Source organism: Sciurus vulgaris, assembly GCF_902686455.1.
Source record: "Sciurus vulgaris genome assembly, chromosome: 13".
Lineage (NCBI taxonomy): Eukaryota > Metazoa > Chordata > Mammalia > Rodentia > Sciuridae > Sciurus > Sciurus vulgaris.
The window spans coordinates 62,396,238-62,422,921 of record NC_136474.1 but is presented as its reverse complement, the minus strand read 5'-3'; the positions used below and the strand labels follow the sequence as shown (position 1 = coordinate 62,422,921).

Sequence of the window (26,684 nt, the reverse complement as noted above, 5' to 3'; positions counted from 1 at the left end):
CTGAGGCTGGCTTTGAACTCAAGATTCTCTTGCCTCAGTCTCCCAAGCCACTGGAATTACAGGCATGCACCACTGCACCCAGCATCAAAGTGTTTTAATACTTTATTTTCAAGACAATTTTGTTCTGCTTTTTAACATGTTCTTGATATCCTTGCAAAATTTCCCAAAACTTTTATTGTTTAAAATTTTACCTTCATTTGTATCTTCTCAAGAGGTCACTTTGTAGAGATTGTCTTTTCCCTGTAGAACTGGTTATGCTTTCCTATACTTTACACATAATCTTTCTCCTCCCCTTTTGGGACTCCAGTGACATAAAAGTTAGATCTTTTGATATTATACCAAAGGGCATAAAGCTCTTTCTCTCTCTCTCTCTCTCTCTCTCTCTCCCTTTTCAATCTTAGGTCATTGGGGAAATACCTTAGAAGGGATCTGTGAGATTTAATTATCTTAGGTTTTTTTTTTTTTTTAAAGAGTAACACAAAGCTGACCAACACAGATGCCAACCCTACAATTACCTCATGCCTTCCCAATATACAATAGAGTATCTTTTACAACTGTAAATAATGCCATCAAGGAAATATCTGCTGACAGTAGCACCTAAACCAACTGACAAAAGGCAAGCTACCTTTGCCTTATTGATAAACCTCAAATGTATTTTTCCAGGTTAAATGGTGTGAGGCCCTACTTTTAATCAGTTAAGACAAAAGGATATGTTTCTTCAAAGCCTCTTGCTAGCCCATTGATTTGGACTACAAGTGTCCTTTCTTTAGGACTAAATGGCTTTCCAGATGGAAGGTAATATTTAGAATCAAAAAAGAGAACTAGTGGAGGAAGAGAATTGGTGCAATTTAAAAAAAAATGTTTAGCAACAGAGGCTAGTCTCAAGAAGGCTTAACAAATAAATGAAGCAAACAACCTGTAAACACATTACCTAAATCAATGCCTGACCATTTTACTATTACTCAGGCATTAATCTCCTGAGTTTTGCTATGCGTAATAACTAAAACTTCTTAAGCAACAGTGACCATTTGTTGGATACTCATTTTGTGGCAGGCATGTGCTTGATGTGCCAGACTGAAGAATAGAAACAGTTTTATTTCAAACCCTTTCATTTTAATATCACTGAAAACCAAGGTTACAAATGTACAGAATGGAAAACATTTACAGAATACTTAAAACATAATAAAATGATATTTTGTATAACAATACAAACTAAGAATCTCTTTTAAACTTAACTGTTTGGGGATGTGGGATAATTGAGACATTTTACAAAGTTTATACTCCTTGAATATCTTTTATGAAAGTCACACCAAACCATAAAATCTTAATGAAGGAAGGAGGGAGGAGGGGATGAAGGGAAAGTGAGAGGGGAGAAGGGAGAAAGAGGGCTATAAGGAAACAATATATTCCTTCCTAAGGTATATAGAACAAATCATTAAATGAAAATGAATGACTCATAGCTTAGTGCTTGAACTAATGAAGCCAGACTGTCAACTGGTCATACTGGTTAGGAGCCCATACGTCCTGATGGGCTCTATTATTCTTCCCTTTAATATAACTTTCTGGGAGGGGAAGTGGGGGGGTGGGTAAAAGGGGTAAATCTAGTACAAAGAAAGGAGTTTGAAGCAGGAAAGTCAAGGTATCAGCTGGGCACCTCAGATTACCCTCCTTCTATTTAAATACCTTATAGGGTCACAGACATGGACAAAAAGGCAAACCCAATGTGCATGTCCAAGTTAACACAAATGGTATTTCCACAGATCCAAATGTTTAACTCCAGGCACAAGAAATTTCTCTTAAAAACTTGCAAAGGTGCCAGGTATGGTGGTACACACCTGTAATTCCAGCAGCTCGGGAGGCTGAAGCAGGAGGATTGCAAATTCAAAGCCAGTCTCAGCAACTTAGTGAGGCCCAAAGGAACTAGGGAAATATGTTTCTAAATAAAATATAAAAAGGACTGGGAGATGTGGTTCAGTGGTTAAGTGCTCCTGGGTTCAATCCCTGGTACCAAAAAAAAAGCAAAGCTAATACATGCTATCTTCTGCCTTCTGATACAGTTAAGACTGCATGAAATGCACATTATTCTATCTCAGAATTAGAAACAACTTTAAAGAGTATAGCAAAATAAAGAGAGTAAAAAAATTCTTTAGCTCTTTCCCAATCTGCAGATGTTAATGCCAGAACTCTAATACGGAAACACAGAGTGCTCACCATCCTCCTTCCCCCACCAGAATTTATTCTTTCTTTTTTTTTTTTTTGTCAAGGGCTGGTAGACTAACCAGAAGTCTTAAGCTGTGTTAAGATGTTTATTTTTCACATTACCTTCTCAGAGTTTTGGAGAAAAAGAAAAAAACTATTTATTTACTGTTTTTAAAGTTTAGAGTCCTTTTAACAGACTCAGTAATCAATTAAAAAAATATAAACATTCTCATCTACTCCAATAATGACTAAATGACTGTGTTAGAATTGTGGTTCCATGCACTACAGCTTTAAGTGACTGACTTTGAGAAAGTTATTTAATCTCTCTGACCTCCATAACAGAGGATAATAATGGTGCCTAACTCATAAAGTTAAGGTGAGAAATATGTCAACATACATATTAATATAATATAGTATCTATATAAATAAGAGCTATATAAGTGCAGGCTGTCATTTTTATTGCTGTTGCTATTAAAACAAGTAGAAGCCTAATAAGGTGAAAAGTGGATTTTAGAGTAGACAAAGTTTTGAATAGTGTACCTAACACTAAACTGTAATATTGGGCAAGTTACTCCACTTTATAATAGCTATTTTTTTCATTTACGGTATTTTGAGAATAAATTATAATAATGTTTGTAAAGCAAATGGCACAGGAAAATGATCAATAAACAACAGTAATTATTATTACCATGATTACCAACTTCTCCCTAAACAATAAGTTCTTCTGCTCTTCTAGAAAATGCTCAGTTAGGAAATCTATATGCAGTAGAATGAAATTAAACCCCTATCTCTCACCCTGTACAAAACTCAACTCAAAATGGATCAAGGATCTAGGAATTAGTCCTGAGACCCCTCACTAAATAGAAGAAAAAGTAGGCCCGAATCTCCATCACTTTGGTTTAGGACCAGACTTCCTTAATGAGACCCCTATAGTGCAAGAAATAAAAGCAAGAATCATTAAATGGGACAGATTCAAACTAAAAAGCTTTTTTTTTTTTTTTTTCAGCAAAGGAAACAATCAATAATGTGAAGAGAGAGCTGACAGAGTGGGAGAAAATCTTTTCCATACACACTTCACACAGAGCACTAATCTCCAAAGTTTATAAAGAACTTTAAAACTTTACACTCAAAATACAAAGAACCCAATCAATAAATGGGCTAAGGAACTGGGCAGACACTTCACAGAAGAGGATATACAGGTGATCAACAAATATATGAAAAAGTGCTCATCATCCCTAGTAATTAGAGAAATGCAAATTAAAACCATCCTAAGATTTCATATAATTCCAATTAGAATGGCTATTATCAATAATACAAGCAATAATAAGCATTGGTGTGGATGCAGGGAAAAAGGCACACTCATACATTGCTGGTGGAGTTGCAAACTGGTGCAGCCACTCTGGAAAGCAGTATGGAGACTCTTTAGAAAACTTGCAAGGGACCCACCATTTGACCCAACTATCCCATTCCTTGGTTTATACCCAAAGGATTTAAAATCAGCATACTCAGTAATGCAGCCACATCAATGTTCATAGCAGCTCAATTCACAATAGCTAGATTGTGGAACTAATCTAGATGCCCTTCAATTGACGAATGGATAAAGAAACTGTGGTATATATACATAATGGAATATTACTCAACCATAAAGAAGAATAAAATTATGGCATTTGCTGGTAAATGGATGAAGTTGGAAAATATCATGCTAAGTGAAATAGGCCAAGCCCAAAACACCAAAGGCCAAATGTTTTCTCTGGTATGTGAAAATGCTCAGTTACAAAGGAAACCAGAAAAATGCTAATTTAATTTCACTGAAAACCCTCAGTGAAAGGAGAACTTGCCCATCCTCCAAAGAAAAGGAGAGATGGGACAAAGGTTTTACCTCAAGTTTTACCTAATTCCATCCTCTGACAGAGCACAAGTTAAGAATGAGTAAGAATATAACAAAAGAGTTTTATCATGTACACAATTTTATAAGAGTAGTAACCTCATTTGGTTGCTTTACTAAAATATCAGTGATTCTTTGCTATTGAAATTGGTTTTCAGTTAAAAATTTTATAGTACAGGAGTGGCAGGGCTGGATGCAGTGGTACCCACCCATAATCTCAGCTACTCAGGAGGCTGAGGGAGGAAGTTTACAAGTTTGAGGCCAATTTGGGCAACTTAGCAAAATCCTGTTTCAAAACATAACAACAACAAAAAAGGGTGGGTGTAGGCTGGGGGTATAGTCAGTGAGAGCTCCCCACCCCCACTGGTTTCAATCCTTAGTGTTGGGAGACTGTGGAAAAAGAGTAACAGGAAAGGAACATAAAAAAGTAGAGGCATGCAGGTGTGTGTGTACATGTGTATACAGCAGGTCTCTGTGTATGTGTATGATACATACAAAAAGGAAAGGAAAATATACCAACCAAGCTTTGGGTTCTGGGAAGCAGTGAAGAACTGGTAACTGAGTTGGTATAGGACAAAGCAGAATCCTAATTTAGAAGTAAGCTGATATGTATTAGCTCAGAAACTGAAAACAATGGATATTACTAAAAATGAGAGTAGAGGTGAGGCTGAAACAGGGAGAGTGGATTGAAGGTCTCTTTAAGGAGAGAGTCTATTTTGGAAAGAGATGACTTTTAAAGGGTTTTTAGAAGAAAGAAGGTATATAAACTAAAATAAGCAGAAAAAGTCAAGAAAGAACTCTAGACTAATGGAAATCACATACAACAATAGAAGTAAAGAGATCAGTTTTTCAAAACTAGAACATTAAGAACTGTTTGACATTAGGAGTCAACATTGCTCTGTCACTAATCAGTCAAGTGAACCCCAGGGCTTAAGTTTCCACTTCTGCCAATGAAGAGGCTGGATGAGATTAGTTCTCATGGAAGATGTGTATCAGGGTCATGTGGGAAGAGAATATCTTCTTAAAAACCATATGATGGGGACAGACACTTCACAGAAGAAGATATACAGGTGATCAACAAATATATGAAAAAGTGCTCATCATCCCTAGTAATTAGAGAAATGCATATTAAAACCACCCTAAGATTTCATCTAACTCCAATCAGAATGGCTATTATCAAGAACACAAACAATAATAAGCATTGGTGTGGATGTGGGGAAAAAGGCACACTCGTACATTGCTGGTTGAGTTGCAAACTGGTGCAGCCACTCTGGAAAGCAGTGTGGAGATTCCTTAGAAAGCTTGGAATGGACCCACCATTTGACCCAACTATCCCATTCCTTGATTTATACCCAAAGGATTTAAAATCAGCATACTACAGTGATGCAGTCACATCAATGTTCATAGCTGCTCAATTCACAATAGCTAGATTGTGGAACTAACCTAGAAGCCCTTCATTTGACAAATGGATAAAGAAACTGTGTATGTATACACAATTGAATATTACTCAGCCATAAAGAAGAATAAAATTATGCATTTGCTGGTAAATGGATAAAGTTGGAAAATATCACAGTAAGTGAAATAGGTCAAGCCCAAAAAACCAAAGGCCGAAAGTTTTCTCTAAGTGCATGACACTATATAATGAGGGGGAGTGATGGGGGGAAGAGAAGAATGAAGGAACTTTGAATTGTGTAGAGAAAAAGGGGGTGGGGATGCAAAAACAGTAGAAAGAAACGAACAGTATTACCCTATATATATGTATGATTACATGAATAGTACGAATCTACATTGTGTACAACCATAGAAAAGTTGTACCCCATTTGTGTACAATGAATCTAAATGTGTCTGTAAAAATAAAAAAATATTTTAATTTAAAAAAATATGATGGCCCCTTCACTTAGGTAATAACTGCTGGTTATGTGTATTATAGAAAAATGTTCTCAATGATCTCAAAATTATTCCTAGTTCAAAACTTTATACTTCAAATAACAAAGAAAATAAGTATAACTAAGTTTATTCAACGAACTCACCATTAAGTTTCCTTTAGACTACCCAAAGCACACTAGGGACAGGTATAAGAGACTAATAGTCTGAGATTGACCCCACCAATTGATGTTTGTCAAATGAACCGGCATGTATATGGTATTGTTATGATTTTAATTTTATAACTCAAATTAAATAGGTTTGCTCCCATTAAACTATAATAGGGTACAATTTTTCTTGATATAAGAAGTTCACAAGTGGATTAATAAACTACATAGTATATGTAAATCTTAGATGTCTAGCTAACTTTGATATTCCTCAGTGTTCCATAATTGTTTTGATTCTTCCACCACAGTGTCATGGCTTTAGCTGTTTAGTCTGTTTGACTAATTTGCCAAGTGATAAATGAACACAGAACTAGAGATACAGTTACAGAAAGAAAGAAAAGAAAAAAAAGTCTTTGTTCCTTACCCCTAACTTCACTCCTCAAAAATAACTACACCCTTTTTTCCAGTTCTTTTAGTGTAACTGCCACAATTCTAGTATATTTATATTTAGACCTTTGCTTCTTCAATTATATCTACATAGTTATTAGGCAAGATGCAGGGTTTTCCTCACTCAGACAGAATTACCTCACTTTTACTACTTCTTAAAAGTTGTTCTTTGTTAAGTCTCTAATACTAATTCTTTTAAAGTCTGAATAATTATAATGTCTACTTGATGTATCATTTTAGATTGTTTCTTTGTTCATTCTGAAAATGAGAAAATCAGTATCAGACATCTCCTTTTACCTCTTCTCCCCTTCACTATTCAAATGTTAACAATGCTACAATTTCTTTCAATCATCAAGATTTTGATATTTGCATTCTCTGCAGAGATTGGATCATTCAAGTTTTATTTACAGATATATGCTAAAAATTGCATGTCTGCAAACATAAAATATGTAAATACTTGTCATTCAAGACACAGAATATGTGACTAGAGTCATAGAAAGAAAGATAACAGTCTATGGTCACAAAACCAGACACTTGAAAGAAAGTATTCTAAATGTAGAGGCCAAAGGGATCTCCTTTCTAATACTGATCTTCTCAGGAGCATATCTTGTTTTTAGTCTATTTCATTTTGAATGATGACTTTCTTGTTCAGCTTTTCATTTTTACTACATTCCAAGTGCCTCTTTCTTCCAATTGATGGGATATTTCTTGTTGCCTCTGCCAGGAACATTCTTTCTCTGGCTCCTTACATGGTGGGTTTCTAATATCTAAGGTCTCCACTCAAGTGTTATCCCCTCACAGAAAGACTACAACTATTTGATCACATTATTTATAAATGCTCAATTACTTATTAGTTTCCTGTTAGGAGCTTTTTTCCTCGGAACTGCTACATGACTGTGCTCTAGCAAAGTAAAAGAGATCCAGAAAAGAGGAATATACAACATTTAAGAAGCAGTGGAATTAAACAACAACAAAAGTGGTGTAAAGAAGGGGCACATATGACAAAAAAGGAAAAAGGAAAAATATATATAGAGAGAGAGAGGGACAGAGAGAGAGAGTTCTGCCCCACACCAATCCCCAAAATCAATTCCAAGTGAATTAGAAACCTGCATGTATAAAACATAACTATAAAACATTTAGAAGATAATATACAATATTTTATGCCTTAGAAAAGGGAAGGACTCAAAAAACACAAACTATAAAAGACTGATAAGTTAAACTACCATTAAATTAAGAACTTCCATTCATCAAAAACACCATAAAGATAGTGAATCAGTCATAAATCGGTCAAAGAGTTTGTAACACATACAACAAAATATTTAACATCCAGATTGTATAAAGAATTTCTATGAATCAATATGAAAAGACCAACTACTCAAAAGAAAAGTGGGCAAAACTTGGAAAAGAATTTGAAAAGATGTATCTGAAAAGATGTTCAACTCCACTAATAATCTGAGGAATGCAAATTAAAATTAAAAAAATTTAAAAAAATTTTTAAAAATGACTGAGAGAGCATTTGTGGTAGTCTGTTACACTGGTGGCCTCCAACAACTACCAGTTGTCTCTTCAGCTTAAATCTAGTCTGGCCAAGTTGTTCACTCTAACTAACAATGTGACCAGTTCTGAGCCTCGACTGTAAAAAAAGACCTAGTAGCTTCCATTTTTGTGCTCTAGGAGACCTGAGCCGTCCGGTAAAAATTTCACCTCTGTTTTGATGAGCCACATACAAGGGCTACATGGAGCCAGAGGCCTTGAGTAAAACATGAAAAGACAGAGACAGGCCCAGCCATGCCAGGGTGATGAATATAATGCCAGTTACATGCAGCTACATGAGTACCACAGGCAAGGTCAGCAGAAAAGCCATTTGGCTTTTCTCAATGCCATTCACAACATAGTTATGGAGTAGTTTGTTAAATAGCAGTAGATAACTGAAAATGTAAGTTAGTTATTTTATGCTTTCATCTTCCAAAAGCCCAAAGGTGAAAAAAAAAAAAAAAAAAAAAAACTGCCAAATATTCTGAGGGGGGGAAAATCCACTCAACTAAGTCTTAAGACTTTTTTTTTTCTTAAGAGCATATGCCTACCAGACATTTGTGGTTAGTTAACTAGATTACATGATATGTATTAGAAGTTTTTTGGCACAAAGAGGAATTAATATGGAAGAACAATTTCCAAGACTCAAGTAATAAAAGCCAGAGTTTAAGTCTTCATTGCCAACTATAGTGAAATGATTAAAACAATTATCTAACAGAACGCTACTAGCCATTAATAGAAAATGCCAAAATATGTTGACAAACAGAATCCAAAACTGTAAATATACAGTACAAGAATTTTATTTTCCAAATATATAGGTAAAAATCAGAAGAATTTCACAAGTAATTATTCCTATTTAATTAAGCTTGATTTGAGAAACTGGAATAAGTATGCATGACTGTCAAAGAAGTATATAGAGCTTGATCCCTTCTCTCATACTGGTGGCAACTGGTCTATAATAATTGTAGTAATCTAAGAATATAAATGGCTATGACAAATATAATAATTGTTAAATATATTGACAAGCAAAATATTTAATAAGCCAGTGAAAAGTGATGTGATGAAAATCAATTTCCAATCAATTTTTCAAAACAAGTGTCCTTAATGTCAGAATAATGTTGAAGTTAATTTTTGTTCATGGTGCAAAGTAAGGCTCTAAAGGCATAAGGGTCTAAATCTTATTTTAAAGTGTCTATTTATTCCATCATCATTTGTTGAAAAGATTGTTTTTTCCCCCACTTAATTAAATTAGCACCTAAAAAGTCAACTAACCATATTTGTTAAGGTTTGTTTCTGAACTCACAATTTTGTTTCTCTGGTCTATATGTCCACCATTATGGTGATCTTGAATACTGTGTGAATTTGTTGCCTACTTCTGAAAAACAAGTTCCCACAAATGCAGAGCCTTAAAATATCAAAGTCAGTACTACAGATCTCTACAGATCAGGAGTACAGGCAGGTTTGGGCAGCTTCTCTGTTTGGTTTCTTACAAGACTGAATTCAGCTGGGTTCTAATTCCAAATTTCTAAGAAAGAATATGATCCACGCTCACACAGACCCTTGATAGTCTCTTGAGTTGTAGGACTTAAATCTTAATTTTTATGCTGTTGGCCACAGTCTATTCTCAGCTTCAAGTTCTCTCTATCTTCAAAGTAACAAATGGTGTGTTAAGTAATTCCCATGCTTTAAATGTCTCTTGATTTCATCTTTTGTTCCCAGTCAGAAAAAATTCTATTTATCTTATGTCCTTAAGATTGGGCCTATCCAGATAATCTTTTGATTATATAGCATAACACAGTCATGAAAAACAAAAGGAGCAGGGGGCAAAGTTTTGCTGGCCATCTTAAAATTCTACCTACTGTACTGTAGTTTTAAAATAAATTTTGAAATTGTAAAAAGCAATCTCTACTTTGTTCATGTTTCTCAAAATAATTTTGGTTATTCTCATTTCTTTGCATTTCCATATAAATTTTAGAATTCCTTTATCAGTTTCCATTAAAAAGAAGTTATCAAAATATGTTAGAATTCTGATAGGGATCACAATAATGTACAGATCATTGAGAAGAATGACCTTTTTAAGAGCATTTGAGTAGTTCATGAATGTGGAACCTGTTTTCACTAATTTAGATTTTCTTAGATTTTCCTGAGCAATGTTTTGTAGCTCTCACTGTACAAGTCTTGCACTTCTTTTACTAAATATATTCATTTTTAATTTTTAATTAAAAGTGAACAAAACTAAAATTGATTTTGACAGTTAGGTCTTATATCATGCAACCTTGTGAATTTGTTAGTTGTATCAGGTTTTTGTAAATTCCTTAGAATTTTCCACATACGAGGATCTCATTATTTGTGAACAACCACAGTTTAAATCCCAGTAACTTATTCCAGGAATTTGTAGAAAATTTGTTTCAATATAGTTTCTCTCCCTCCCTTTCCTTTGTGCAAATGTTTGTGCATGTATACACTACACACACACTCACAGAGATGTTAACATCTGTCTTATAAACTCACTAATCTATTTTTATAATTATTATTGTATTCAAATATTTTTAAATAATCTAAGAGAAATACACAATTGCCTTTATGAGTACTCTTTATTTCACTGATAGATTTAAGTTATTGCTTTATGTTATTTCCTTTAATCTACAGAGACTTTTACTGATATGTAATGTAATGCAGGCATGCTAGCAACTAATTCTCTCAATCTTTAAGTATTTGGGAATGTCTTTATGTCTTGTTCACTTTTGAATAATGCCTTTGCTGGATTGTCAAGGAACTTTTTTTTTGGTTCTTTGAATATGACATCTCACTGTTGTATTCTCCATGGTTTCTGATGAGAAGTCAGCTGTTAATCTTATTCTTTTAACCTACAGAACTCTCATGCTGTGAGGAGCTTAATATTATAAAGAGCATGACATCATCTCAAATTTGGGGTTTTTGTCAATTAGAAATATGGTGTAGTTTCTTGAACTGCCAGTATAATCTGGGCTTGTTCAAAGTGGTACTATGACTTGAAGATAGTTCAGTATTAAAATAGTTGGAATTAAGATACATACTACACAGTAAACACACATTAAAATGCATAAAATAACATTAGAATTAAGATGCCAAGGTGACTAATTTTATAATTAAACAAAAAGTCTTATTAGCAATATCACATTCCAGCAGAATTATTATCATTTATCTATTTAGATTTTTCCATATGTGCAAACTTTAACCTCAAAACTGAAGTTCCCTCAGTCAGAACTCTTAGCTCATCTAAAACAGTTGTTTCTAGGTTGAACAGCAATGATGTTCTTTAGAATGTTTGCAAAAATCTTTAGGATCTTTAGGACTTGTACTGTTCAGAAGGAAAGATAATACTCTAGTACATTATATTTTGATACATAATATGAATACTTTGATCATTTCTATAATGTCTTTATATATATATAAGCTTATCTTGCATTCACTTGAAACTGAAGCCCATATGGATATGAAAAAGACAAATATCAATTGGAAGAGGGCAAGAAATGTGTCTGTAGAACTTGTTTTACATAAAACCAGCAGGACTCTGAATATTCATTTAATCATATAATACTACTTGATGATATGTGTGTGTGTGTGTATATATATATACACAAATATATAGTGATTAATATACATATGCAAATGTGCAAAATATTCTGATTATATCAATTTAAAGTTTTTATGGGTCATTAAGTCACTTTTATTCTAAGAATGATAAATGAATTAAGAAAGGCTTATTAAGTGTTTTTCAAAAAAATGAGTAACAAACAGTCCATTTGATTTTAATTGAGTAACAGAGCAGTGCATTTTCTTTGCCATTCCTCTTATGATTTTTCACACAACCAAGAGATTTCCCACTGATCCTTGGCCTATTTCAGGTCACTGTTCCCAACTTTTGAGTTCCAGGAAAAGGAAAGAGGAAGGCAAAACACAACAACTTAATCACATACAGTATCTGCATATTTATTTTAAAGTATTACATACTGTGCAACAACTAACATAAAAGCAAATGACTCTTTTGACATCTTGCTAATCCATCAAAAACAAGAAAGGGTAAAAATACAGACGCTTACCTGTTGTTCCGGCATTCTAGCAGCATTAAGTTCTGAGAGAGACATGGTGAGCTTCTCTTGCTGTTCTGATAGGTATTTCTGATACAGACTTAGAAGTTCTTGGCATTCTCTGTACTGTAGCTGAAGAGGTAAGATTTCAAATTAAGGAAAAATATCTAAATAGTTGATTCAAATTGCATACATCAGTGCTACTTTTCAGTTTCCAATAAACAGAAATGTAACAATGTTTGGTAACAAAATAGGTAAGTATATAGTCAAAAGATAAAAATAATACACATATCCCCCTAAAATCATAAAACAATAATTCACAAAGAGGGTAGCAATGGTCATCCCATGAAAGAGAATTATTTTTCATGTCTTTATATTTGAATAGATAAAAACACATGGCAGATACATGCCAAGACACTCCTACCTCATGCAATGTACAAAATGAAATGAAAATGGACCATTGATCTAAATGCAAGAGTTAAAACTATACGAAATTCTTAAAAGAACATAAGATAATGTCTTTTGACATTGGATGACATGATGATCACTTAAAATCACGAGCAACATGCCCCCCCCCAAAAAAAGATAAAACTGGACTTCAATACTAAGTCTTGTGCTTCACAGGGTAAAAACATGGAAAATATAACCCTCAGAATGAGAGAAAATAGTTGGAAATCATTAATATAATAAAGACTGGTATCTAGAATATATAAAGACCTCTATAACACCTTATACAACTCAGCAATAAATTATTAACCCAATTAAAAAATGGGCAAAGGTTCTGTATAGATTTCCCAAAAGCAAACATAAATGGCCAAGAAGCACAAAAAAAATGCTAAAAATAACTAGCCATTAAGGAAATAAGAATCAAAAGCAAAATTACATGCACTAGATAGCCATAATCAAAAAGACTAACAAAGGCAAGTGGTTAACAAGGGTATAGAAAAAGTGAAACCCTTCAACATAGCAAACGGGAATATAAAATTGTGTTGCCACTTTGAAAGGTAATTTGGTAGTGTTTCAAAAAATTAGACACAGAGTTTCCATATAACCCAGTAATTGTATATGGTAGGAATATACCCAAGAGAATGAAAACATATGTCCACAAAAAAAACTTGCACATGCATATTCAGAGCAGCTTTATTGGTAACAATGAAAAAAAAAAAAAATAACCTGATGTTTACCGAATAATAAGTAGATAAACAAGATGTGAATTACCTAAACCATGGAATATTATTTGGCCATAATGAAGACTGAAATACTGCTATATGCTGGAAATCTTGAAAACATTGTGTTAATGAATGGGGTACAAAAAGAAAGGGTGCATATTTTATGATTTCACATATGTGAAATGTCCAGAATAGGCAAGTCCATAACAGAACATTGACTGGGGTTCCTAGGAGAGAGGAAATAGGGAATAACTGCTAGATGTGGGTTTAAGGGAGAATGTAATAAATATGTTGTAGAATTGACACTGTGGTCATGTTTGCACATATTTTTTTTAAAAAGCATTTTTAGTAGTAGAACAACAACCTTTATTTTTTCACCCAGTGTCTCACACATGGTAGGCAAATGCTCTAGCAATGACCTACAGCCCCAACTCATGTTTGTACATCTTTGAGAATATATTCAAAAAGCTTTAACTGTACACTTGAGAAGTACACATTTTCTGTAAAATTATATCACAATCAAGTTGTTATAAAAAGCAAGGTAGAAATAATAACACTATATGGTAAAAATTATTACTGCCTAATTTACACAGAAAGTTCCTAACCTATTAAACATAAATGAATTATAATTTGATTTTTGTCATTTCTTTTATTTTGTTTAACATCAGATAAGTCAATGTGTCACTAATAAAAATATCACCTGGGAATTTTCTTTAGTCAGGTATAAAGAACAGGCAAACTAGCCTGGGGTATCCTCTCTCTCAGTTCCTAAAACTTGAAAATTGCTCAAGATGAAAATAATCAAAAAGGTCACCTAACTTCATGACCTGGTGTGTCTGGGAGACAGATGGTTCTAGCCTGTTCCCTCCCATTTTTTCTTCAGATAATTTCTAAGTCTCCCTCTTAACACTCATGTATGCTGTTGATGTAAGAATTACTGTTCAGTGGGATTATTCTACATAAATAATCTTACAACAGGTCATCATGATTAAGGATGAGAATATATTTCTTAAATGTCAAAAATGGTGACTAGTTTCAGTATTCCTTAACATTTTTATAACCTATTCATTGCTTCTGGAACAGGAATCTTCCTGTTCTAATAACTTCCTAATCATTACTGCATAAATAACCAATTGTTTCATTATTCTCATTATTAACCTTTAACAGAGAAGGAGCCAAAGATGGCTTATAAAAGAGGAACTGATTCACAGTGAAAGGACAGGTTACTATGCTTAGAGAACACATTAATTAGAAGATCCTGTTGAATATTTGGTATCTTAACAACAGTAACAACAATAGCGTGAATGGTGGTCTAAATAATCTAACAGGTTTTCAGAGTTAATCTATGTTATACCAGCCTGGTTTTACATTTCCATGCTTTGTGTCAGCAAGCTCTAAAAGAAAGGAATGATTTGTGTTGGTCCCCAAAGTCTCCACCAGCTTATTATGTATATAAAAAGAATTTTTTATTCTAGCTGTTACATTGGCAGTAATGTTTATAGTAGGTGAACATATTAGCCTGGTCACAGAATATGAATTTTACTCTGGAAAAATCAAGCACAATTATATAGCCTAGGAGTTAAATGTCAGCATTTGAGACAAATTATAGGCAAATTCATTTAAATACATGCCATGTTGGCAGAATATAAAAACAAGTAGTTCTATCTTCATCCATTTTTTATGTCTTTCCTGATTTTTACCAGATTTCAAAATGACCTGATTTTCCTTCCTCCTTAGCACTATGGGACTTCAGTCCTCCATCTGGAGAGAGATTTATAAATGCTAGGAAGATGTGGGTAAAATGCCCTCTTCACTGATTTGGAGGGGGGAGGAGGTTAATGAAGAGAAGACATATTTGACTCGATCCTGGTCAAATGACAGGAAAGAATACAATAGATAAGGAAATCAAACCTAACAAAAGATATACACTAAAATTAACACTGGAATCTGTCCAAACACCATTTAAGAACTGAGAGAGATTAGCATTCATCACAATTTCTTTGAATAAAGGCTTCAGGGAATAAAATAAATAAATAAATTAATTAATTAATTAATGTTAAGCAAGATCACATGAAAACCTAAACATCAAATTAATTAGCTGAAATGGCTGCAGGAAATGACCATTTTCAAAAGTTTAAAGGCTTAACTCTAAAATACATTATATAGAAAAATAAAACAATATTGGCAGAGAATAAAAAAGGAGATGAAAGAAAGAATTAAACTATGTAAGAGAAAAATCAGAGGTAGTGGGAAAAAGGACAACAGCCAGGATATACTACTAGTCAGCTGTCACAGTAGAAGGAAATTGTCCTAAACTGGAAGAATTCCTCTGGTCCAGCAGAATCCACCCCACCTGCTGCCCCACTTCAACTCTTGTCCCTAGCACTTGGGATACTTGAATTTTGTACTTAGTAATACTGACCTAACACACAACCAAGTGAAGACAGGCCCTTGTGAGGGGAGAAAAGTTAATCAAAAAAAAAAAAAAAAGTCTTCTCTTTTTGGAACCAAGGCATTAATGTAACTGACAAAAAAGAACAGATTGAGGTGTCCAGATTAAAATATTAATTCTGGTACCTGGGAACACTTTAACTTTGGGCAAGTAACTATACAACAGAAAATGGGTTCTTTTTTTAATATTTTTTAGTTATAGGGGTATATGATGCCTTTGTTTTATTTATTCATTCTTATGTGGTGCTGGGAATCGAACCCAGTGCCTCACATGTGCTAGGTGAGCACATTAGCACTGAGACACAACTCTGGCCCCAGAAAATGGGTTCTTGAGAAAAGAAAACCTGATTCCAAGATGATGAGATTAGCAATGGTGGACAAGAATTTCACACAAATGTTTATATTCTTTTATTGAATTGTGATGTGTGCAGGAGTAAAACCCACTTATGAAAGTCCAATGTCTAATTTGAATATTTAACCAGCTCCTTTTGAGCTTTCTAATTCTCTACTTTGTTTCTTACAGAGTTGCAAAACCAGATGGGACAAAAACTGACTTGGAACTGAGATGCAAATGCATTCAATTCTGTTTTGCTCTGGGTATTTAGGGCCTATTGGTCTTCAGGGAACTACCTACACAATGGAGACTCAATGGTTATTTCTCTAACCTTAAAGAAAAGGACATATATTTAAAAGTTTATATGCAGATATCCTAAAAAGCAAGTTATCAATGTGTCAGACTGATCAGAACTTTGATTTTTTTTTAAAGTAGTTTCCTTGTCATACCCTAAAAGAATACAAGTTTTCAAGTATTCACTGTGGACATTAAAGAAAAAGTTGCAAAAGCATTTCTACTGAAAGTTATGCATTTTTCCTTGCTTCTAGCTTGTTTAAATATTTCTATTTTACTTAAAGGTTCCATATTTCAACAAGAGCCAATGTAGAACTATCTCCCCCATTTGGAAAGGCTACTTTAAATCAAGTCAGTCTTTTATGAGCTATAGGAACTAGCCTAGAATCACAGAAGAAAAAGTAACTACAATCCTTTACCCATGAAGTTTCTTTATAAGATAAACTTCATAACAATGAGCAACACTTTAAAATTCCCACTTTCAAAAAGGAACTCCTGGCAGTACAGACCAATGAAAATTGTCCATATGCCAAGCTCTCTAGATCCTGAAAGGTGCTCAGTGAGGTTGTGTGAATAATGTTTTGTGAGGCTTATAAGCCCGGCGCTGAGGAATGGACTTCAGAGCACCTTGGACAGGTATCATCTCATCTTTTGTTCCCCATCTTCAAGAAGAGATTTGTTCTTGCATTAGATCATAACTCTTCAAGAGCTTTCAGTTTCAAAACATGTGATACCTGTCTCCGTATCCTACATTTGTCTATTTTAACTATGCTGTTGTGTGGAATCATTCATTTCTCAGCAGAAATGTAAATTGAATTTAAAATGTCCATTAATCTTGTCTTTTCTAAACTAAGTAACCCAGTGACCTTGTGTGTACCTCAAATATTTCATCTTCCAGCTATATCATTTTTGTGTTTTTCATCTCCCCCTTCTTCAGATTCCTTATCAGCCTTCTCTTCTAAGAGACAGATGGTACCATTATCTATCTCACAATTAAATGCTTAGTACCAGGAACAGGCACTTGAACTAGAATATCTGTGGAGACTCAGTATAAACTATCTGTGGGTGTGGTACTTCTAAGTGCTTTAAAGATCTGTGGGTGTGGTACTTCTAAATGCCTTTGGGAACAACATTCTCACACCAGAGATGCATGAATTTTTTAATGCAGCATTGAAAATATCACCCAATATTAATAATTCTAAGTAAAAAAATCAAATTCCTTAAAATAGTATTGTTTTTAATTCCCATCACAAGAAAAAAACCTCATGAGGTACTGTTATTAGTCTCATTTTACAAATAAATCTGCAGCATAGAATAGTTAACAACTGATGCAAGGATATTCTGCCATTAAGGTGGGATATGGAGGAAAACAACTAAAACCATTGCACCAGTGTTTCTGAAAATATAATACACAGAGCAATCACCTGTAGATCTTCTTAGCAGATTTTGATTCAGTAGATCTTAGGTGGGCCCACAGCTCTACATTTCTACCCAGCTACCAAGTGATGCTGATGTTACTGGTCTAGGCAGTACACAATTGAGTGTACAGATTATCTCTGAGAACCCACTCCATGTCAGTGGGAGGAGGCCCCTGCTTTCTTCCTGTTAAAGTATAATGCTTTATCAGATTCCTTTGCTTTTTCCCCTTAATTCATCCTTAGAATACCTGTGGGTTTGTTTTATATTTTGGTAAACTGTTTCTTTTTGAGAAGGAAGCATATAGAAAATAAAATACGAGATGCAAAATAATACACTTTCTGCCTTAAAAGGAGGTGGTGTTCTGAATTCAGAGTGGTATAATATTTCCACTGTGGTTGTCTACAGAAGTAATAATAATTAGCAAATATCTCCAGTAGGGCTTAATAATTTATACGGGGGAAAGAGTCCATGGGAAAAAAAAAAATAATCACATTTTCTGTCTCCCACTTTCAAGTAGATATCTACCTTTTACTTTTCCCGGGTATACTTTAAGCCTAAATTTACAGCATGATTTATGAATTCAGCTCAACACTGCCAGACTATTAGCTATGGCCTTTGGGAACAACATTCTCACACCAGAGATGTATGAACTTTTTAATGCAGCATTGAAAATATCACCCAATATTAATAATTCTAAGTAAAAAAATCAAATTCCTTAAAATAGTATTCATAACTAGAGTGAAAAGTAAGAGAGTTCTTATACAGTGGAATCACATCTAACATATTAAGGTCACATTTGGAAAAAGTATTAAGAATATCTCATTATTTGCCTCTTTGAAAATGACTGAGACTACTGATCACAAATATAAATTACTGCTCAGAGAAAAATTAAGTAACTTCAGTGTGGAGGTTTATTATCTAAACTCAGCAAATGCTGCAAAGGCTGAAGGTAATAAAGCATTTTATGAACGACTTCATTTCACTAGATCCTAATATAATTGAGCTTATATGGACTATTTAGCAGAAAGATATTTTAAAAATTGGTAAAACACCAGATTATTTGCCTGACCCTGCACTTAGGAAATGTTATACAGAAAAATCCCAAAACACTCAAGGAGAAAAGTTTTACAGTATTACAAAGATCAACAACTTGGGTTTGGATTTACTATTTTACTACTATTGACTACAAACTAGATTAATCCAAGAGGCAACATTTAGAAGGACAAGCCCCAAGCCCTAGTATTTTATTATATTAGACCAGCAACAGAGATTTAGACCTACTAAAAAATTCAAAGTAGTGAGCAGAACAGTTAAAGTCAATGATTTCTATTCCATTTTTTTAATATGCGGGGGTATGACTGCTTAAGTAATTCTGTTAGGAGGTAGAACTTTTGCACATTTAGTTGCTGTCTAAAGGTGATTTTTCTTGAAAAGTAAGTCTGAGCTAAATCAGCTCACCCATTTATATGATGAGGAGGAAAACCATTTTCTTTTGGACTAAGGCAAGGCATGGAAATATGACAGGATGTATTCAGAAAGTGGAGTTGATGTTAGCAGACACAAAAGAAAATTTAAAGAAAAAAATAAATTGTAGTGGATTTTTGGTTCTAGAGAAGACGGAGTAATACAATTCTCCCTATTCCTCTTATTAAGTACAGCTGAAACTCTTGGACATCACATACAAAACAACATAAGATGACTCTGAAAAACAAAAAAGAAGGCAGCAGACTGGCCAGGGGCATTAGATCTCAGGGGACAAGACAGCAGTGAGAGGTTTGCTTTTTGTTTGTTTGTTTGTTTTTGCTTTATTTCTATAGTGGGAGCTGGAGAAGTCAGTCAACAACCCAGAAATGCCAATTGGCAAAGACAGAATTATTATTTACTAATAAAAATTTACTAATTTTTATTAGTAAATAAAAATTAAATAAGTAAAAGAAAGAAAAGAAATCTAATCAGAGAGAAAACTTTTAGCCAAGAAACACTTTACTTCAGCCAGAGATCACACAAAAAAACTGCAAACCCTACCCCTAGACTTTCAGGAGTTCCTCCACTGCCTTTTCTCTCTTTCTCTAGTATGACATCAAAGAAGACTGAACTAGAACAAAGAACTTTAACCCTAGCTTCTGCCTCTACCCTCATGATTGTCCGTGGAGGCTTCATGGGGAGCTTGGAATTCGGTTCACATTTAATCTAGCTTTAATGAGTGTCCATCTTTGCTAGGGTAGCATGGGAGGAAGCTAAATAGGAAGACAAAAATTTCATTGCTAATAAGCAGCAAAGAGTAAAAGCCATCTGGGAAGGACCTGCCCTTTTCAGCCAGGGTAGTATCTGCCAAAGACCTAGTAGATAGCTAAACTTCCACTCCTGCCCACCCCCTGCCCCCAGCAGCAACAATGTGCCCAATCCCAAGTGTCAAAGGAGGACAAATAGGGCCCTGAACTTTTACCTCACAATCTGGTGTGATGTTAGAAAGGTTCTGCTAAAAAACCTAATTTAAATGAGACCATAACATAGTACTGCAAGTGTCCAGAACACAATTAAAAGCCATATGCTATACCAAGAACCAAGATAGTATCAATTTGAATGAGAAAAGATAATCAACAGATGCCAATACTGAAATGACCCAGATGTTGAAATTATCTGAAAAGGATTTTAAAGGAGTCATCACAAAATATTTCAATGAGTAATTATATGTGTGCTTAAAACAAATGAAAAAAATAGAATGTCTCATCTCGGCAAAGAAACAGGAGATAAAAAGAACAAATGGAAACTTTAGAACTGAATATTACAATAACCAAACTAAAAACCTTATTGGATGTGCTCAGCAACAGAATGGGAAGAACATGGGAAAGGATGAAGTTGAAAATATTATGATAGACATTACCCAGTATGAACAAAAGAGAAAGTAGATTAAAAAAGAAACAAATAAAACAACAACAAAAACAGAGCCTAAGGGACCTCTGAGACTATAAGTTCCAATGTCTATGTCATTGGAGTACCTGGGAAAAAAGCAAAAAGAGGGTAGGGCTGGAAAAGTATTTGAAAGAACTAACAGCTAAAAAAGTCACCAATTTGGCAAGAAAAACTAAACAAATCCCAAAAAGGATTATTCCATAGAAATGCATGTCAAGAAACATCATAATCAAACTTCTGAACACTAAAGACCTCTCACCCCCTCCAAAAAAAAAAAACAACCAAAAAAAAAAAAACTTAAAAGCAAAAGAAGCAACACTATTTACAGGGAAAAACTGAAAAACAACAGTGATTTTTCATTGTAAAACATGGAGGTCAGAAGGAAGCAACAAAACATTTTTCAAGTGTGAAAAGAACTGTCAATGCATAATTTTATATCTGGCAAAATATCCTTTAGAAATAAAGAAATTCTCTGGTGAATAACAACAATGAATTCATTGCCACTACATCTAGTTTAAAATAATGTCTAAAGAAAACTCTAATATGAAGGAACTGAAGAAGAAAGGAATTTCAGAACATCAGGAAGGAAGAAGGAATAGAAAGAACAAATATGGATAGATATTTCCTTCCTCTCTTGAATTTTCTAAATTATGTTTGAAGGGTGAAATATATAAAATTATATTTACCTCCCACCAATGTAGGTAAGGAAAAAAAGAAACAGAATAACTAGAGAACAATAAGCAACTACATCAGGAAGCAAAAAATTTACTCATATTTAGGTACATCTTATTTCCCTGAAAAGGTATATTGCCACAATGAATGTCTGAAATATCCTCAACTTTCTCACAATTACCATCTCAACACATCTTTACCTCAGGTCTTGGCCATCAATAAATGTTGAATGAATGAGTAAATGGATGGATGTTTTCTAAGACAAACTCCTCCACTTGTGTTCCTGATTTCATCATCTTCTATATTTATTCAGGACACTGTCCCATCTGTTATTCTATCTTTCCTATGATTTCATTAACTTTTGGCTACTGCCTATAACCTTCAACTAAGTGTATCCCAAGAAAAGTCTTCCTCAAAGCTTTCTTCTCAAGTTAACAACATTTCTTTCTCCTCCCATTATTATAAAAATTCTGAAAAGATTAATATATACTCATGGTCTCTATTTCCTTATTTATAATTTACTTTTTGACTCAATACAATGAGTTTTCCTATCCTTCATTCTATTTACATTGTATTCCTGACAAGTATTCTCTAACACATTTTTAAATGTACCAGTCTGATTTCAGGTTTTATCCTTCTTCTTGGCCACTTCTTTTTTCTTAAAAGGATCTCTTCCCCTGGTTCCAAAGTTACAGGTTCATTCTGCTTCTTCCTTATTGAGTGTTCCTTTTAAAACATCACTGATTTTCTTTAATTTACTTCCCAGTAAATGCAGACATTCTTCCTTACAATGTCCTTGAAGTCATTTGGTTTTTATTACCTCCTCCATAACCTTATATTCTACCATAGCTTAAAATTCAATATCTATGCTGGTGATTCCCAAATTTCTATTTCTTAGGTATTCAAGAAAAGAAGTGGGGACAGGAGGTTCTATGTTGCGAACATGATTATTATCTAATAGAGTATACACCTATATTTGGCAACAGTGAGTTTATATAATGGAGGTAGGAACACTGATAAACCTTCAATTTCTCTAATCATTTTCAAATCAAAATGTTGGGTTTTTACACTTTAACAAAAAATTAATGCTTCAGAAAGTTTTAACATCCTATTGTTCAGAGCAGCATCATATTATTATTGAATGATGTTACTTTTTTTTTGGGGGGGGGAGGTGCTGGGGATCGAACCCAGGGCCTTGTGCTTACAAGGCAAACACTCTACTGACTGAGCTATCTCCCCAGCCCCAAATGATGTCACTTTTTATAAATAAAATGCTAATACATGCCAGTTTCATTTGAAGAAAACATGAATTTACTTTATTAGAGAATAATAGCTCATGATTAGTTCCTGATTTGATTATCCTTTGAAGTGAATCCAAAAAATGGCATCTGATATAATACAAATCAATTAATTTAGGATAACCTATACACGATAAAAAATCACATCAAATAAAATTAAGGAGTATGTTATTCATCAAAATAAAATTTCTTCTTTTTCTTCAACTGACATCAATAAGACTTCAGTAATATTTGGCTTTCTAACACCAAAATGACTTGTTTTCAAGTTCCATTGATGTTACTTATGCAATAACTGTTTTTAAATGACTAAAAGTCAATGAAAAATGTGAAGTAACTCCCTACACTGGTCAAAATCACTGATATGTCCTATTTATACTAATAGAATAAAGAATATAAACACTAGATTACTATACTGGCAATGTTTTCCATGATCAAGCAGTTTATCTTCTCTCAATTCAGGTAATAGCTCTGAAATATATAAACCAGGTAGGATAACAGAGTGTTTTTTAACGTTTGTATAGAACCACATGGGCATCAGCAAGTGTCAGTGCTGAGCAAATGAAGAAAGGCTTTATAATGAAAGCAGCTGTACACTTAAATAATAACCACAAACAAAATTTTAATTCCTTGACAAAAGGCAAATCATAATTTAGAGGGACCTTCATAATAATAGCTAGGTACTAATTATCTGCCACTCAATGTGAATATACAAGTCCCAAACAAACAAAGCAGGTACTGTGTGCATCTTGGTTAACACTGTTAGCTCCTTCAATTTTAATCAAGAGTTTATGTAGATATGTTGATGTGCCCTCATACCTGGACCCAGAGAGCAGGTCTATGTAGCACTGCAACAAATCCTGATAGAGTTTAAGAAAGTTAATTTGCTTCAGCATTATCTGTAGGGCTTCTTCAGAGTAAAATCTGGGAATGGTTTATCTTTAGGAATTGGTAGAAAATTTCAAAATTTATGTCTTTGTCAATTTAATTGCCTGTTATGTGTCCTTCTTATTAAGTAGTAAGAGTCAAGAAAATATAGCTAAAAACATTCATTCCCCAGAATATATATAACTTCACAGATATGTGCTTCAATTCTCATAATTCATAAGAGGTCAATTAAAAGTGAAATGCAAGGTCCACTGGGTAGCACAATACTAAGTAAAAGGAAGGGTTACTCGTTCTACTAAAAATTGTTCTGGGTTTTGTTTTCTCATTTAAAAATATATTTAGATTACAAAATTAAAACAAATAAAAGTAACACTGCATAATTTAGCTGTCGTTTTCTACCAAATTGCTTATAACTGTAACCATAAAATGATAATAATTTACCATATGTGCAGCTGCAAAACTAAGAAAAGCACTGGTCAGTGCTGCTGCAAAATGTGAACCTACTACCCCCCCTGGTGCTCATGGAACTGAATTGCAATAAAATTAAAAGTTTATTTTTCCAGTAAAGCGTGAAATTTCATATACAGTCAATTCTATAACGCTTGTTTTGAGAATTCAAGTTTGTTTCAGTGCCTCTTATGTATTTGGAAACAATTTGGGCACAATGTATCACTATGAGAAATACTAGGTGCACTGTGGAAAACTGCACCCAGCTGACCCAAGTCCAGTAGGAATACACAAAATATGTACCCATAGGGCTCATACCGCAAATGTCTGACAGCTACCTTGGTTCACCTCATGCAATGAGCCACACCCACTGGTGTTACAACATTCCATTCAATTTTAGTAATCTTCCCACTACCATTTCACAATAACTTGAGCTGAGGCTCTCGCAATGTTCACTTTCACAAGGTAAAGTACCATATTCATTTTTTATTCATTTAATATGTATAAAATTATGCTATCATTTTTATTAGGTTTCCTTTTTTAAAAAAAAGTCTAACTGACAAGGTTTTGAATACTATACCCATTTTTGGCATGACTTTGCATAGTACAGTGATTTTTTAGGAATAAATATATGTCTCCTTATAGTCAAACTGACTACATAAAAAGTAATAAAACTTAGGTGTCTCTAGTACATTGGTGTATAAGACCAAAGTAATTATATTCAAATTTTGTAATTTTAAAAAATGTATTTTATGTGTCTATTTCCATTAAGAGTCTTACTGACCTATCTCACTTTAGAAAGGCTATCTTATCAGTTAGATCCTCTATATGTATTCGGGATAAAAATATTAATCTATGTGTGTATGTGTAGGTAAAATATATTTTAACATATATTAAAATACATAAAAACTTTCACTTTTCCCATCCAAGCTGTTAATTATACCATATAGTCTGTGTCCCTACTTTAATTTGACAACCAAGATCTTTCCAAAAGTCTGAAGTGAGTAAAGGTTCAACTGACTCAAAAAACAGGATTCTTTGTTTCATGTTCATACATCATTCAAAAACTTAAGCCGAAAGGTGTGTAAGAAAAACAATATTTCCATTAGGAAGTGAGAATGGAGAGAAAATACAGAGTCCAAAAAAGCTGATTTTGCAAATGATGAAGTTTCTCATAGGCTTTCATTTTTCTGAAAAATACCAGCATTTCATTCAGACAAAAGGGAAGTTAAGATAAAATCTTTAAGAATCCACAGTCTCTCACTTAGTTAATACTCTTGCTTATATCTAATGCTTCATAATTACATCCAGCTTCCTCAACTGCATGTCTTGCTTATCAACTTCAACTAAAGTAGTTTGTCTGCACTGGATTTAACCTTTTCACATTGTCAACTGGCCATTAAACAAAACAAAGTAAAAACAAACAAACAAAAAAATCTTACTGTCCTGTGAGAAGTCTAAAAGTATGGACAATGAACATCAGAATAGGTATCACCAGGGAGTTCCTAAGAACTGTAAAATCCTAGGCCTCCCTCCATGGGGGTCACAGTTTGCATTTAACAAGCCCTGAAAAGAGACTGAAGAATATATGGGGCTTGAGGAGGATTGGGGAGAAGCCTTAGACTAATCTACTTTAACAAAGTTTCAAGTTCAATTTCTGCCCATCTTGCACTTGTATAGCATTAAGAAAAGCAGTTTTTTGTTTTTTGTTTTTTTTTTTTTTTGGCAAAGTCATGATTTTTTAATAGAGAATTAACCAGAAAGATTATTTTTAAAAATTTACTGTTATTCTATTGGTCTAATCTTATTGAAACACAAACTATATGGATCATAATGAATTAAAAATACTCATATATTTCTTTCAAAAAGTAATTGAAGTAAAATTAATTATATGTCTAAATATTAATTCCTAAAATAGGAGTTTATTATCTCAGTATATATAAAATAGGTACTTTTTCATATACATATGTAAAACAGCAGACATTTGTTCAATAAAAACCCTAGTAATCATCCCAATAAATGCAAAAGGCATTTGGCAAAATTCAACATCCTTACAAACTCAACAAATTAGGCGTAGAAGGAATATATACCTCAACACAATAAAGGCTATGTTTGAAAAGTTCATGGCTAACATTGTACTTGTATTAGTCAGTTTTGTGTCACTATCACGAAATACCTGAGAAAAATTAACTTATGGGAGGAAATATTTATTTTGGCTCATAGTTTCAAAGTCATGGTTGATTGGCCCAGTTGCTTTTAGGCCTGGCAGAAGCATGTGGTGGAGGAAAGCTGCTCAGTTCACAGTGGCCAGGAAGCCAAGAGCTTGCTTTTATAACACAGACCCTCCCTCACACCCATTAAACTATGAATCCATAAATGAATGCATTCATGAGACCTGAACCCTGATGATTCAAAGGCCCCACCTATGAACACTACTGCACTGGGAAACCAAGACTTCAACACACAAGTTTTTGGGTGATGTTAAGATCCAAACCATAGCAATACTCAGCAGTAAAAAATTGAAAATTTTCCTCTAAGATGAGGAACAAGACAAGGATGCTCACTCTACTCACTTCTATTCAACATAGTACTGGAAGTTCTAGTCAGATCAATTAGACAAAGAATAAAAGGAATTCAA

At 33.8% G+C, this 26,684-nt stretch overlaps 1 protein-coding gene and 1 long non-coding RNA gene across 8 annotated transcripts in view; one reads left to right on the top strand and one right to left on the bottom strand.

Annotated features, from left to right (window-relative positions):
- KIAA1328 overlaps nt 1–26,684 on the bottom strand; it is a 301,449-nt gene that overhangs the window by 200,052 nt on the left and 74,713 nt on the right. For all 7 annotated transcript variants that reach the window (XM_079108525.1, XM_079108526.1, XM_079108527.1 and 4 more), the window contains one exon: nt 12,177–12,304. In XM_079108525.1, the coding sequence (XP_078964651.1) occupies nt 12,177–12,304 (128 nt within the window). The remainder of the gene's footprint in view (nt 1–12,176; nt 12,305–26,684) is intronic.
- LOC306642784 lies at nt 7,792–11,562 on the top strand. Its single transcript, XR_013758688.1, has 2 exons — nt 7,792–11,363; nt 11,463–11,562. It is a non-coding gene; the product is annotated as an uncharacterized lncRNA (long non-coding RNA).